The sequence below is a fragment of the Aotus nancymaae genome, unplaced genomic scaffold, assembly GCF_030222135.1.
Source record: "Aotus nancymaae isolate 86718 unplaced genomic scaffold, 86718_ANA_hifiasm-v0.15.2.pri h1tg000062l, whole genome shotgun sequence".
Classification (NCBI taxonomy): domain Eukaryota; kingdom Metazoa; phylum Chordata; class Mammalia; order Primates; family Aotidae; genus Aotus; species Aotus nancymaae.
The window spans coordinates 1,431,105-1,447,642 of NW_026988476.1; the positions used below are offsets into that span (position 1 = coordinate 1,431,105).

The window sequence follows — 16,538 nt, forward strand, 5'->3', positions numbered from 1 at the left end:
AATCTCAGAAGGAACCTTCTGTAGATCTTGCATGTTCTCTCTTTGTTGTACTCTGCCTTGTGAATTTTAGGTCTCTTGGCCTTCTCAGGTCTGAACTGTGTTTCCTCAGATTCAAGGAGCATCTAAACTGTTTAGGTTTACCTTGCCTGTAGTACAGCCTGGAACTGTCTGCGTAGTAACCTGAGGCAGTAATGGGGCTTATCTTGGGTTTTTCTTTCTAAGGGATCACTGCTCTGTGCTTTTTGTTGTCCAGTGGCTGAAACATTTTATGTATTTTGTCTGTTTTTAGTTGTTTAGGGTGAGACGGTAAGTTACTGTTACTCCATCGTGGCTTGATGAATAAATGTGCTGCCCAGGACTCATAAGGATATAATGGAAATCACCTTAGTTGGCTGACTTTGGAGAGAACTAATCTCCTTTGGCTATACAAATTAATGGGCCTGCATTAAAGGTGGTGCTTAAGCAGACATCATTTGTTGCCACTGGTTGCTGCTGGATAGGTTGGGAAGGTCAGAAGTCTCAGTCCACTGTCTTTGGGGATTAGGAGGGAAGTATTAAGTCATTTGAACATAGTTTTTATTTTCATTTTCCCTGATACATTGTTAGGACTGTCCTGATGTATACTTTAGATAAAGGGATGGGGAAAATGGCCAAGCATGACCCAGCTCCTTTTTCCAACCTTTTTTTTTTTTTTAAATGTCATGGAGTATCAGGCCTCTCCTAGTAAGTTTTACTTTATCAAGTGTTGTTTATAGCATATTGTGATAGTTAATTGTATTTCATTTTAAGACTGTGGGGAAATCAGAAATAGTTACTCATCAGTAAAGACTGAAAACTTTAGAATTTTAAGAAAGATTTTCAAAGTCTCCACTTTTAATGTGGTACCTAGTATTTGAATGTTGAACTTCCTTGTGTTAGAATTTACATTTACATTACTACCAACCTTTTATATTTCAGTTATTCAAGCGGAGAAATGTTGCTACAGCAGAAGAAGAAACAGAAGAAGAAGTTATGTCAGATGGAGGCTTTCATGAGGCCCAGATCAATAACATGGAGATGGCACCAGTAAGTGAGATAATGAACTCTTTTTAGTGTTTTGTGATGAAGATATGAGATGTAGATCTCCTTTTGAGTTTTAAAAAAAGGTTAGATGGCTACAAAAAGTACTTGGCATTTCATTTTTAAAAAGAATATGCTTAATCTCATGGTTCATTAAGTGTTTATTATATTTTTAATAATGTACAATTAAAATTAGATTAATTCTGCTATATAAACTTATAAAGCTAATTATAAAATAAAATTATTCTTTAAAAGTTGACTAATAATAGATACTTCATTTATTTTATTTTATTTATTTATTATTTTTTAGAGACAAGGTCTTGCTCTGTTGCCCAGATTGGAGTGCACTGCTGCGATCATAGGTCATTGCAACCTTGAACTCCTGGGCTCAAGTGATCTTCCTGCCTTAGCCTCCCAAGTAGCTGGGACTACAGGCATGTGCCACTGTGACTGGCAAATTTGTTAATTTTTTGTGGAGATGGGATTTCACTATGTTGTCCAAGTGAACTCCTGGCCTCAAGTGATCCTTCTGCCTTGGCCTCCCAAAGCGCTGGAATTAGACTTGAGCCATCACACCCAGCCATAAGAGATAATTTATAGAAAATAATGATTTTTCATTCATTTATGAAATTGACCTGTTTATATGATTTAGAAACTTAATTCCACATTAGAACTGTTGGAATTTTTTGTTGTAAACCATTTTGTTACTTTTTTGAAGTTATGTGAAGACGTAAAAGTCATGCTTTATATGTATGGATTAGACCTATCTAGATTTCTAGAGTATTGTAATTATGTAATTTAAAAAATAGATCATATGTGTGTATACACACACATGCACAATTTAAAAAAGAAAATTATCTCCTCAAAGGTAAAGGTACTATTGTTTTTAGTAACAAAAAAGTACAATTAAAAAAAGATGAAGAAAAATCTTTCTTCCGCTTAGCCACCCAGTATTTTTCTTCATTGGCAACTAGTATTATTAATTCTTATTTTATTCTTTCTGAGAACTTTTGTATATTAAAATAAATGTTCTCCTCTTCCCCACCTTTTTTTGGTAAATGGTGGCATAGTATTTTGTAGCTTTTTTTTATTTCACTTCCTAGATCTCCAGTTTATATTAACCAGCTCTCTTTGAGAGTTGGGAGGGTAGTATTATTTCCTTTGGAATTGATACAGACATAGCCAATGCCATCATTTTGTGATGAAAGCATCTAAACCCTTCAGAAAGCCAGACTTTCCAATTTTTTGAAAAAGGGATTGTTAAGTGAATACAAAGTGTTTTATGTATTGTATTAGGGTTCTCCAGAGAAACCAATGAGAGAAAGAAATTCAATTTAAGAACGTGACTCATGTCTTTGGGAGCTGGCAAGTCTGAAATCTGTGGGGCACACTGGCCCACTGTAAATTCAGGTTAAGAGTTGATGTTGCTGAATCCCTTTTCAGGAAACCTAGTCTTTGCTCTTACAGCTTGCAACTGATTGGATGAGGCCAACCTGCGTTATGGGACAGTCTATTTATGTCAGGCATATTGATTTAAATTTTAATCAAATCTAAAAAATAACCCTCGCAGCAACATCTAGACTGGTGTTTGATCAGATAACTGGATACCAGGATGCCATAATTGAGTCAAGTTGACACATAAAATTAACTGTCCTTGCCAGTTGGTATCCACACATCTCCTTACACCATATACTTTGTTGCAAATAAAGGTAACAACAAAGCTGCACCTCCGTCTAAGATTATAACTTTCTTTTGTGCAACAAAAAATGTATGGATGGTTCTTAGGAGGGTTCAAGTCAGGAGTTTTCAACTTTTTACAGTGGTGTGAAGGCAGTATGCATTCATTAGAAACCGTACTTTGAATACCCATACAGTCATTCTGTTTCTCATTTTCGGTACAGTATTCAGTAAATTACATGATATAGTCAACCTTTTATTATAAAATAGGCTTTGTGTTAGATCATTTATTCAACTGTAGGCTAATGTGTGTGTTCTGAGCACCTTTAAGGTAGGCTACGCAGCTGGGTGCAGTGGCTGACTCCTGTAATCACAGCACTTCGGGAGACTGAGGTCGGGAGTACAAGACCAGCCTGACCAACGTGGAGAAACCCCGTCTCTACTAAAAATGCAAAATTAGCTGGGCTTGGTGGCACATGCCTGTAATCTCAGCTGCTTGGGAAGCTGAGGGAGAATTGCTTGAAAACCCAAGAGGTGGAGGTTGTGGTGAGCCGAGATTGCACCATTGTACTCCAGCCTGGGTGACAAGAGCGAGACTCTATCTCAAAAAAAAAAAAGGGCTGGACAATGAAGTTTGGTAGGTTAGGTGTGTTAAGTGTATTTTTAACTTACGATGTTTTCAACTTAAGATGGGTTTAGTGGGTCATAACCCCATTCACTGTAAGTTGAGGCACATCTGTACTAACTCTTTCCACAGGAGAGGATGCAAAATTCTTGGGTGATGTTCACTCCTTTCCTTGATAGCCTATGACTTAAATATTATAATGTAAAGTTAACAGTACTTAAATAGTATGATGTAAAGTCAGTACAGCTTGTTATACGAGGATAAGAGAGTGAAGAAAAAGATAATTTGCTTAGTGTGTGTGTGTGTGTGTGTGTGTGTGAATGAATGTGTTTATGCAAACATATTCATAACAAATAATATAGAAACCTTTATTAAAAATCAGTCTTGGAATTTTGAAAATTTTACTTTTCTAATTCTTGAGTAGAATGCTTCATATATTCCTCTATGAGAAAACTTAGGTGTTAGGTATTGCTTATCAGTCATCTGGCATTTAAATCTCTGTACAGCTTTCTTCACAACTTATGTTGTTGACTGTTATACCCTTTATGAGATAAGAACTTTGTTTCTTTGTGACAAATGATCCTGAGAAGAAAATTAACTGCTAATACTTGGCATGAGTTATGGTGGGAAATGGAAACATTATAATAAAGCAAGAAAGTAGTGGGAAACTGGAAAGTTTTAATAAAACAAGAAAGAAATTTTAAATAAGTTTTAAGAGTCAACTGTTGAATTTGGCAGTGGCTAGATTTATACAGGACCACTTTATACTCATTCAATAAATATTGCAGAGCATTTACTGTATACCAGCCCTTAGTGATAGAGTGGTAAGACAGACAAGGTCTTTGGGTATACTGGAGGAATATAGAAAAATATCTGGGAGTGTAATAAGGGCTGGGTATGTGATTAAAATAGGGCTATGTGATAAGAGATAGAGTGGCTTCTTTGCCGGCTTTTAAAACCTAACATTTAATTTGGATAACAAAGAATAGCCAGCTATGTGATGAGCAAGGAGTTCGGAAGAACAGTAAGCTCCTTGTCTTACTATTTACTAGTAAGATTACTTTCTCATTATTGTGAGCTTTTTAATGATAGACAAAGAATTTGGCTTCATTATATTATAATAGTAGACATTTCTACATGTAAAGATTGTTCTACCTTTATGTAACTTCTGGAGAAGTGTGATTGACTTAATAACTTGACCACAATATCTGTTATCTTTGTTTCCTTTGAATTAAGGTTTAATGTTTCATTATATGTTCTTTTTGTTTGTGATCCCAGGGTGGTGTCATCACTTCTGACATGATTGAAATGATATTTTCCAAAAGCCCAGAGCAACAGCTTTCAGCAACACAGAAATTCAGGAAACTGCTTTCAAAAGGTGAGCTGTGAATATGTTGAGTATTATTTTTCATCTCTCTACAAAATTACTTTTCCATAATCTGTTTCATACCACAGATAATTTGTTTTGGAGTATGTCAATAAAAGAATAAAAATATAGACGTATGTGTAATTATGAACCTTGCCTAAATTTTAAGTTTCCTATTTATTTGTGGGATCTTACCAGGATTAGAAGGCAGAATTTTTTCATTTTTGGGTTATTTTATAAAAGACCTTATATTGAATAGTAGTATCTCATGTTAATTCAAATTGAGAGATTGACTTTTTTTTAATAGAATAACTTTAAAAATATTCCTTGAAAGAGCAATGATTATTGATTTTAATGTTAGCAGTTTACCACTGAAAGTTAAGAATGGATTGGATTTACTGGTGGGCAGGGTAATTACCTTTTTTTTATTTTTTATTTTTTTGAGATGGAGTCTCGCTCTGTCAGCAGGCTGGAGTGCAGTGGCATGATCTCAGTTCACTGCAGCCTCCCCTGGTTCAAGTGATTCTCCTGCCTCAGAGTAGTTGGGATTACAGGCATGCGCCACCACGCCCAGCTAATTTTTGTATTTCTAGTAGAGACGAGGTTTCACCATGTTGGCTAGGATGGTCTTGATTGCCTGAACTTGTGATCTGCCCACCTCAGCCTTCTAAAGTGCTTATATTACAGGCATGAGCCACCTTGCCCAGCTGGTAATTACCTTTTTTGATATAATTAGTGTAGAATGGAATCTGATATTTGTTATGGGCCTGGGCAAGTAAAAAGAATTCTGAACCCTATTAAAATGTTGATAGTAAATTCTTAAACCCCTCAATATTAAGTTATGATTGTTTAGCGTTATTAGTGATTTAAACAAAATTCAATGGCTGGGCACGGTGGCTCACGGCTGTAATCTCAGCACTTTGGGAGGCTGAGGTGGGCAGATCATCTGAGATCAAGAGTTTGAGACCAGCCTGGCCAACATGGTGAAACCCTGTCTCTACTAAAAATGCAAAAAATTAGCCAGGTGTGGTGGTGTGTGCCTATAATCCCAGCTACTCAGGAGACTGAGGCAGGAGAATCGCTTGAACCTGGGAGGTGGAGGTTGCAGTGAGCTGAGATTGCGCTATTGTACTCCAGCTTGGGCAACTGGAGAGAAACTCCGTCTCAAAACAACAACAACAAAAAAATTAATATATCCCTTGAGGTTAAGTGGAATAAAAAACTACCATTATGACAAAAAAAATTGTTTTTTGCAAACCGCTTGTTAAATATTTGAAGCAAATGCATACTTCCTCACCCCTTAAAAAAGTCTTATCTCTTCCAACATGCCAAGCCTAATGGATTTCTTCTGTAATGTGCTTTTTATTTTTTAAGGGCTTTCACCATTCTACTATTTTCCTCATATATTCTAGTTTGTCAGCATCCCTCTTACAATATTCCAGATGTGTTATTAATGTAGGGTATGGTGAGAAGTTACATTCTTTGACCTAAAAGTGTCTATTTTCATAATGTAGTCTAAGATAGTTATTTTGATAGTTACGACATAGTAATTTTTATTGAATTTTCAGCAAACTAAGCTAGTTCTTTTCTTCATGAACTGTTGTTAGGTTTTGTGAAGTAATACAGATTTTAAAAAATTTAGATGCTGAATTTTGCTTTTTGGTTTTTTTTTGTTGCTTATTTTGACTTAACTGTTGCTCTTTTTCTGTGTTATTTCTGTAACTCATAATAATATTAGTTGTTAATATTAGTTTATTGTAATCATCAAATTTGTTTTTTGTGTTTAGCTGAGTGGTTAATAGAAATGTTGAACCAGGTAAATGACATGTCTTTAGAGTCCTCTCCAAATTAACATTGAACCATTAGTCACCTCTTTCAGTAAGGCCATTTACTTGGGTAAGAATCTCCCTAGTAGTATTGTAATCTAATTGCCATTTTTCTGGCATTGCCACATGTATATTGTCAGTAACTTTGTCAGTCTCTGTCTTATTAATCTGATTGTCTGTGACATTTCCTTCTTATTTGCCTTACAAGTTTTTATTGAGTGACTTCATTGATAGGATACTGTATTACCATGAATGAAAGTGAGATTAAGTTGGCAAGTCAATCTTAGTGAATTCTTGTTAGCTCCTACAGGTACAAAATTAAATTCTGCAGGCATACTGAGAATCTCGTAATGCAGTTACTTGAGACAATTTACAAGAGACAAAAGCAGTTAGACTTAAAACCCATGTACAGAAAGCAGGCTAGAGGGAAGTATACCAGAATACTGGCAATGGTCTTTTGAGGGTTTTTTTTGGTCCCCTGCTTTTTAGGTTTTCTAAAATAGTGAAGGCAGTAATTTTAATTTTTAAGAATTATTCTCATATTGAGGCATGTCTTCATTTTGAAAACTTTCAGACTACCCTATCCTCAAAATGATAAACCCAGTTTGATATTTTGTTTGTTTTGGGTTGATTTCCAACATGAGAGATATGGTAAATGGAGGGAGGGATGTTACAAAGTTTTGAGGTGTCAAATTCTTGCATTGAAATCAAAGGATTTTTTTTTCTTTTGTTTTATGGGGAAACAGAACCTAACCCTCCTATTGATGAAGTTATCAGCACACCAGGAGTAGTGGCCAGGTTTGTGGAGTTCCTCAAACGAAAAGAGAATTGTACACTGCAGGTGCGAATAATTTATATTTAATTGTCTCATAACTTAATTCCCTTTGAAAACTTTTATTTTGTACACAAATTTGTTACTAATTTTTATCTGTATAAAGAATTAAGTTTGTTTATAATGGTATTTCTGACAACTACATTGCAAGCTGCTTTTATAGCTTTGTTAACATGTAGGCCTTTGTTATACTCTTTATAATTCCTGTCATTTTTTAATCATTTAAAATGTTTTTATGATTGTGGATAATACTTACCTATTAGGGAAATGTTTACAGCAGAGGAGCCATTACAGCTAGGAATTTATGTGTGAGTTACATAAAATTTGATTTTGAGGGAGTTTTAGATGATACTTTGTGACTTTCTCAGGATGGTGTAACATGGGCTATGTCAGAGTCTCACTAATTTCCAAATCTGTTCCTAATTAATTCTTCATCCACCCCACAAAAAGCTGATAAGGAAATAACATTGACAGGAATCTGTGTGCTTATTGCTGTGTCAATTTAGGCTTTCAACACTGTACTATAGAAGGGATTCCAAGAGGAAATTTTGTAACCTCTGGATTCAGAATTTTCTTTTCTTTTCTTTTCTTTTTTTTTTGAGCCAGAGTCTTGCTCTGTTACCCAGGTTGGAGTGCAGTGGCAAGATAGCTCACTGCAACCTCCACCTTTCAGGTTCAAGTGATTCCCATGCCTCAGCCTCCCAAGTAGCTGGGACTACAGGTACACACCACCATGCCTGGCTAAATTTTTTTGTATTTTTAGTAGAAACAGCGTTTTACCATGTTGGCCTGGCTGATCTTGAATTCCTGACCTCAAGTAATCTACTTCCCTCGACCTCCCAAAGTACTGGGATTAAAGGTGTGAGCCACTGCACCTGGCCAAGGATTCAGTAATTTTCACAAGAAAAGGAACCAACAGTCAACTGACTCTCATCCTGGAAGTTATCTAGAAATTCTAAAATATTTTTTTTTCCTGAATAAAGTTGGGTTTTTAGTAAACTGGTGTTTTTTTTTTTTAAGTAGACTTCCCTGGAGTAACCAACTGAGTCAGTGCATTACACAGGTATTTGTATTAGTAACAAACACCTGTGATCCCTAAATTCTCACCTGTAGGATCTAATCTCAAAGACTTGGGCCCTGAGACTGTTGATCACAAAATGGGATTATTTTTCCAAGTAAATATTTGCCAAAAACTAGTTAATCATAAAGATTATGATTAATAGCCCCTTGTGTGCTGTTCTTTACTGTGAGGCTGGAGCCATGTAGGCACTGGGGCATTTTTGTAAATGATAGCTCCTGTCTTCAGGTTCCTTACTGTCCACAGCATTATAGATTATTCATAAAACTTGATTTGCCTTGATGTTTTCTCTCCTTTCCTCCTGTCCCTTCTTTCTCTTTGTTTTACACTCTGTTGCGGTGATGAGTTCCTTCCAGAGGAAAAGCAAGAAATCCTGAAAAGGTAGAGTACTTCAGTGTCCCATCAGTTTTTCTTCTCCAGTTTGACATTTACCAGTCCCCATGCTCATTTGAATTAAGATTCTGTTTTGCTAGCTGCCTCCTGGATTGTAATTCTGGTCCCCATCTAAGGCCAGGATCATCAGACACCTGAAAAATAATCACGTTCACCCTGAGAGCAAGGGAAGAGAGAGAGACTTTTCTCAGAAAAAAAATGAAATCCAGACAACCAACACTGCAGAGAACAGAGCCTGAACCCCTAAGCAACCTGCCGAGAACCAGAGGGACCAAATGAGGAGCCTTACTGCAGTTTATCATTTGAAATGCTTTGTAGGAAGAGGGAGGTAGGGAAAATTATTTTGTTCATGCTGAAAAAAGTGTTTCTATCCTGTCTCTGGGAATGAGAGTAGATGAGAGATACTGAATTTACTCCTTGATCTGGCAGTTTTTATTAGGTGGTTGTAGAAGTCTAGTTCCTTTATGCATTAAAGACAGATAGTATAACCTTTCAGACCTAAAATGAAAAAGTCAGAGAAATGGATCTTTCCCCATCTCTGCATTCCCTTGTATTCCCTAAAAAGTACAGTACATTCTCAGACAGTGCCCTCTTCTGGCTAACACATTGTACATCATTTTTTAATTCATTACTCTGTAATACTGAAACTTGTATTTTAATACATCTGAAGATGAAAGCCTTCAGAAATCTCTAATTTGCTTCTACTTAAATTCCCAGATTCCACCCTGTGCAAACTAATAATTAGGCTGAAATATTGCAAAACGATTCCTCTGGAAGTGATCACCTCATGATTTTCTGAGGATGGTCTTAGCTGTCCTAAGACTCTGAGAAATAACCAACCTGTTTGTTATCTAAGGGACATCCCTAGCATTTTTATGTGCACATTTAAGGACAGCATTGTGTTCTGTCTTCACTGTGACTAATGGGTACTTTTGACGACCTCAGAAGCAAGAGGGGCAAGTATATTGAGAGAGACCTTAAAGCCAGGAGACTAGATGCTCTGCCATGTTTTCAAAATAATTAGATATGCTCTGGGAAGCTTGGAGGTTACTCGTCCTCTGTCTTCTTGGAGAGCACTCAGATATAAGCTATCCCTAATACTCTTACCTGATTATTAGAAATTGAATAGTGCACCTTTGCAATAGGGCTTTTGTCATTTCTCTTCCAGAAGGAGAGTCATATTATGTGGTGCCAAGAGGAAATTTGATGGCTCAGCTCACTAATAAATCTTGTGGACAAACTTAATTTCTTCATTCTGTAGATAAAGAACTTTGAATCCTAGTGAAAGGTCTTATTATGTTCTTTCTGGCTTCCCAAGTTAGTAAGGTACCTCAGACTAGGGAGATAAAAGTGCCTGCTTTGAGCATTGCTACCCACGTACTGAAGGTGAACATGGGTGGAATCTAGGATTTTGGAAGCAAGCAATGCCTTTTTAACTAAGAGCATTCTCAAGCTCAGTGACATCTAGGTCTCAGATAGACTTGAGCCCTTTTCATGAGACTGGTCTGGTTTATGGCATGGTCCATGAGCCTACTTTGTTAGTTCTCTGAATCCAGGCCGTGTCTTTGTACTGTCCTTTGCAGTGCTGAGATGTGGCATTCCTAAACTTTCTTACAGAAGCTTATAAAAATAGCTAGAAATAAATATATTGCTTTCTATTTCCAGATATGAGAAGATAATTTTTGAAAAGTTGTAGATTTGAACTAAATTGGCTTAGTTTCCCCTTTCCTGCCTTTCTTGTCCCCTCTAAGAGCTTAATGTGATAAACTGCAGTAAGCCTTCATCTTCCTGTGTCTTTTCCCATCTTCATTGATCTCTCTGCCTTTCCTGGAAAGTTGCTCAGATGACTCAGGCACTGTTCTCTGCAGAGTTTGCTGTCTGGGTTTATTTTTCTGATGTGAGCCTTTCTTTTCACTTGCTCTCCAGGTGAGCCTGGCATTTGCTAGGAACCAGAGTGGAACCGGCAAAGTGGCCAGCAACAGAGTCCTGATCCAAATGGAGAAAGGGAACCAGGCGTACCTCAACCTGGAGTGGGAAACTTGATAGGAGGTCAGAAGTACTTCAGCTTTGGATTCTCATTTTCCTTATTTAAGGAACTGAGCGCCAGAAGGTAGAGACTAAGAAAGGGAAGAGAGAAAACATCAAACCTTAAGTGTGCAGATTTCAGTTGTTAGCCTTATTTAGTGAGTTCAGGACAGTGAAAAATAGTGAGTGGAATTAGAATTTATAAGTAGTTACAGCTGCATGATAGCTTGTTTCCTTGTATGATGCCATTCTTGGATATTAAGAATATAATAGTTTAAAACACTGAAAAGGAAGTGAAGATTTTATTTGGTCACCATTTGTTACTTCAGGCAATACCATTTCTTAGATTTTTTTTTTTTCAGGTTACTGATTTCCTCATGAGTAACAGGGTTGCTTACTTTAATTTTTTTTTTTAGCTGTTTCTATCATAACTTTATGCATATATGTTTGCCATCGATTGCCATCGATTGTAGGCTTTCCCATTTCACAACTATTTCATGTTAAATTCTAATCTAGCACCCAAGGCTGAAACATTTAGGAAAAAAAAAAAACAAAAATAGATGGCAAATTTCATTGGAATACAGCTTTAAAGTACAGACTATGATGAAAGAGAAGTTATGTAAAGAACATCTAATTTTAAAAAAACATATACTTAAATATGTTTAACAGTTACTTTTTCTAACATTAACAGAGGCCTATACTCAGGGAAATTCTGTTTTTTACTCCCCTCTCTCATACATATATGGATACATGCATAAACATACATGCATATCATACATGTATAGATGGGTGTAGAAAATTTCACAAATACAGCTTGATTAACTTTCACAAAATGAAAACAGCACAGTAATCAGCACCCTGTGTATGTGTTTTTATTGCCTTATTAATGCATGAATGTTTTCAGTGGCCTTCTGGTTATAGTTATTTATCTATTTCTGTCCCCTATAATAGCAATACTGTTTTTGATTTTCATTCCTGAATCATCTTTGCATTCAGAGGTTATCATTGTGTACTACTTAGTGATGAACATAACTGGCATGTTATTCTTTTATTAAGATGTACTAATTTCTCTCTCTTTTTTTTTTTTACCATCTATATTCAGGCTATTCACTTATTTTTCATTTTCTCAGTCATTGTCACTCAAATTGTTTTACTTTTCTATTTTATTAATTTGCTTAGCTTCTGGAATTCTCCTTCATTTCCCCGAGACCTTTGGTGCTAAACTCAAAATAGCGGTTTGAACGCTGGCACCAATTAGTATTCTAAGTAATTTTTTCTCACCAATAACTGTTCTATATCCCTATGTACCCAAGTTATTATAATTTCTTTTGCATCAAAATCTCACTATAATCCTCTCTTTCCTTGTTATAAATGGTGTGTATGCTGATCTTATTTTTTCCAGGTTACTTTTCCTTACAGTTTTCATTTCTTTGACTTGATGTTTGCAGTATCTGTTGACTGTTTATTCAACTTTGAGCCTGCCTTGTGGTGGGACAGTTTGCTTTTATACTTACATCATATGACTCTGGTTTACAAATTAATTTTCCTAGTCATCAAAAGAAAATACATTTTAGATGAACTTCTTTTTTCTTTTTTGGTATAAATAATCTGGCATACTGTTATTTAAAATTTCTTGCACTAGATATCCAAACTACAAGCAATTGAAATATTTCTGTGCCAGCATTATGTATCAGAGAGGAAACTATGACTGGGCCTCATAATGTATTAGATTGGGAGGCTGGAACTTAGCTCTTCTCCTTGCCTGTGTAACATTAGTTGAATCATTAGTTAAATTGTTGGATTTTTTTCGGATAGTTTCCTCATTTGTACACGAGAAAAGCCAGATACCTTACATCTCTGGGTTGTTGTAGGGGTCATCTGCGAGTATGTGAATAGTGCCTTGAGTATATAAAGTATGGTACAAATGTCAAGTTGTAATTTAGGCGTACTGAAACAGTCTGAGTGTTGCTGTCATTAGTAATTTAATTATAGAGATGAATATGTGAAGAGTTTTTATTTCATGATATTTGGGGTTTAATCTGAAAATTCAGAATTTTTGTCATAACAAAAAGTGACCAGATGCGGGCTCTTTAACAGAAGTGCTCCTCGTCTGGGCCTCCCTGCTACTACTAAACCACCTTACCTCACTCATGTATGTCACTTTTATAGTTTTCTTTGGAACATCCATTTATTATGTTTCTTCTGCTGTGAATTTTCTATCGTTATATATCTTTGAACGTGATTTGATCAGATTGCCCATTTTCTCTGTCTTCCTCTAATCCCAAAGATTAATGAATTTAGTTTTCTACCTGACAGCTGCCTTTTAGTTAATCTGGAAGCTTAGAAGAATCACAGGTCATTTAATGATGACTTGTTATTTTCTCTGATTTAAAAGGCATACTATAGAATTTTTTTTTCTGCGTATGTGCTGTATTAAGTAGAAGACAGAAAGGAGGAAGAAACAACCTGAAATGTAATTAAGAACTCTTAATTAAATAGAGAAGAGTCCATTCTCGGATTTCTGAATATTAGTCTAAACAGTCAATTTAGTGTTAGAGATATGTTTTAGTAGTATGCTCTATTTTTTGTTGGTCATAATTTCCTTTATGCCTTCTGTTTACCAGTGCTGTAATGCTACATATCAACCTTTGATCAGTTTACCTTCGTTTTTCCCTCCCTGTTAAGAATGCTCTTTTAAAAAAGTCTTATCTCTGTACTTTGGATTGGAACTCTCTCATTTATGGGAAGCTCTTATGCTTTGCAGTTGTCATTTCTTTTCATTATATGCTTGTTAACTCCTTTGACCTGCTTAACATTTGATACCTTTTGCTTTTTTCACTGTGCCTGTATTTTATGTTTTACACTAACATTTTCTCCCCATTTTACTTTGCCCATTGTACAGAAGTTTTTAAGTTTTTTAAATTAGATAACATGCATGGTACAGGCCAAAAGTCACATAAGGCTTTCCAGTGATAAGTGTTTTTTTCATCCTTGTTCCCTAGTTACCATGACCCTTCCCTGCAGGCAACAAGTATTTAGTTTCCTATAACTCCTTCTAGAGATAATGTGTGCAATAAGTAAGTTAATGCGTGTATTTCTTTTTAACACTTTTAGAAAATATGGTATAATGTCAAATTAATGTACACTGTTTGCATTTTGTTTTCATTTATATCTTTGGAGATCATTCCATATCAGCATTTGTAACACTCTCTCATTCTTTTTATGGTATCATGTCCACTCTATCTTGAACTGAAATTTTAGACACCCTGAATATTCTTCTAGGTTGAGGTGTTTCTTCTGGAAATTCTTTTAAAATTAATATAGTACTCAACTGATAGGTTATGTGTAAATAATGATCTCAGAATCTTTTTTTTAATGTCAGAAAGTGTTACTAAGTAAAAAAGCTTTTACATTCTAAAAAGATAATGAAAATTATTTTTATCTTTGTAGTTTGAATCAGCTTGGGTACTGACAAATATTGCTTCAGGAAATTCTCTTCAGACCCGGATTGTGATTCAGGCAGGAGCTGTGCCCATCTTCATAGAGTTGCTCAGCTCAGAGTTTGAAGATGTCCAGGAACAGGTAAAAATGAAACAGAAAGAAGCAGGTGAAAGAATAACATTTTTCCCTTTAATCATATTCAGGGGCTGAGTTTTACCAGTTGGCTTTTATAATCTATGGATTGTCACAAAGGAGTGTTGTAGAAATCTAGTCTTAACCAAATAGAAAATTTCTTAGTGACTGTAGGCAGAATTTCTCTTAGACACATAAAATAGTCTTCCCCTTCCAATCCTGACATTCTTTAAGCCCTGTATATGTACTTTTCTAGACCTTGTAAGCAGTTACTGGTAGAGGTTTTTTCTTGTAGAAATTTCCAGTGTTGAAAGTAGGCCAGGCACTGTGGCTCACACCTGTAATTCCATCACTTGGGAGGCTGAGGTGGGCAGATTGCTTGAGCCCAGGAGCTCAAGACTAGCCAGGGCAAGATGACGAAACCTCATCTCCACAGAAAATAAAACAATTAGGTGGGCATGGTGGTGCACACCTGTGGTCCTAGTTACTTGGGAGACTGAGGTGGGAGGTTCACTTGAATGAGCTCCAGGAGGCAGAGGCTGCAGTGAACTGAGATCACAGCACCGCACTCCAGCCTCGGTAACGGAGGGAGACCTAGCTCACAAGAAAGTAGTGAGTTTTTGTCACTTTTGTGCAGAAAATAGTTTGTTTCACTGTTTTCTTTTGTAAGCCAGAAAAATACCTTTTTTTTTTTGAAATGGAGTCTCTGTCACCCAGGCTGGAGTACAGTGGCACGATCTTGGCCCACTGCAACCTCTGCCTCTCAGGTTTAAGCAATTCTTGTGCCTCAGCCTCTTGAGTAGCTGGGATTACAGGCACCTGCCACCACACCCGACTAATTTTGTATTTTTAGTAGTAAAGATGGGGTTTCACCGTGCTGCACTCCAGACTGGGTGACAGAGCGAGACTCCGTCACCAAAAAAAAAAAAATTGGTTCTTTCCTTTAATAAACTGAATACCTTCAGTTTATTATACACTTTAGAATATTATTTATCTTCTTCCTCCAATCACACAACTGTTTCATTTGACTCCCTGATGAATGTGTTACTGTGATATACTGGCATCTGAAAGAATTATGAGGGAGTTAAATTACATAACTTTTATTAATGATTCTTTCACAGGCAGTCTGGGCTCTTGGCAACATTGCTGGAGATAGTACCATGTGCAGGGACTATGTCTTAGACTGCAATATCCTTCCCCCTCTTTTGCAGTAAGTTTCTTCTTCCTTTTTTTCTTTTTGAGAATAAAAACATAAGAGATTCCTCAGAAAGCAGTACATCTTTGGAAATCATTTTGGATTTTCTGTTGTTATTTTTCATTCCAGACATTTTCTTGTTTAGATCATTTCCTCAGAAAAAAGGAAAAAAGAGAAAAAAAAAGATCATTTCCTTAAGCACCCTATCTTTTTCCCATGTCAAAATTCTGAATTACTTGTATCAGAATTAATGAAGTTTAAATGTTCTGGGGAAAAACTATCTGAAGACATCTCTTTATCAAAAGTACTATTATTTAGTATTTATGTTATATTTTCAGAGAATCAATGTCTATTATATAGTTTACCATTGTACCATCATGCTTGTAGGTTATTTTCAAAGCAAAACCGCCTGACTATGACCCGGAATGCAGTATGGGCTTTGTCTAACCTCTGTAGAGGGAAAAGTCCACCTCCAGAATTTGCAAAGGTAAGGACTGTGCTTCTGGGAGATTGGCGGAAAAAATGCAATTAAAAGAGTATAGCAACCAATAGTAAGGTGAACAGAAAAGTAATTTTTGTTAAAATTTAAAATGTTAGAATTTTATCTGTTTTTGGAAAAACAGGGTTTTTGTTTGTTTTTGTTGGTTCCCTTTATTATTTGGAAAGCAAATTTAAAGCATAGCTTGAAGATGCACATTTATGAAGGGGCTGCAAATAAATAAAAGCATAGCATGAAGGGAGAATTTGTAAAGCTTATTGAAATTAGACGTCATACAATTAGTATACTGTATTAAGAGACATCTTTCAGTTCTCCTAAAACAGTGGTTCTCAAAGTATGGTCTTTGAGTCCTCTGGGAGTCCATGATATTCTTTTTTTTTTCAGTAGGTT

At 36.0% G+C, this 16,538-nt stretch overlaps 1 protein-coding gene across 1 annotated transcript in view; it reads left to right on the plus strand.

The window, feature by feature from the left end:
• Positions 1–16,538, plus strand: part of KPNA1 (karyopherin subunit alpha 1) — an 82,702-nt gene that overhangs the window by 41,930 nt on the left and 24,234 nt on the right. Inside the window, exons 3-8 of the mRNA XM_012476213.3 lie at positions 958–1,065; positions 4,640–4,739; positions 7,300–7,394; positions 14,332–14,463; positions 15,576–15,664; positions 16,037–16,136. Coding sequence (XP_012331636.1) covers positions 958–1,065; positions 4,640–4,739; positions 7,300–7,394; positions 14,332–14,463; positions 15,576–15,664; positions 16,037–16,136 — 624 coding nt within the window. The remainder of the gene's footprint in view (positions 1–957; positions 1,066–4,639; positions 4,740–7,299; positions 7,395–14,331; positions 14,464–15,575; positions 15,665–16,036; positions 16,137–16,538) is intronic.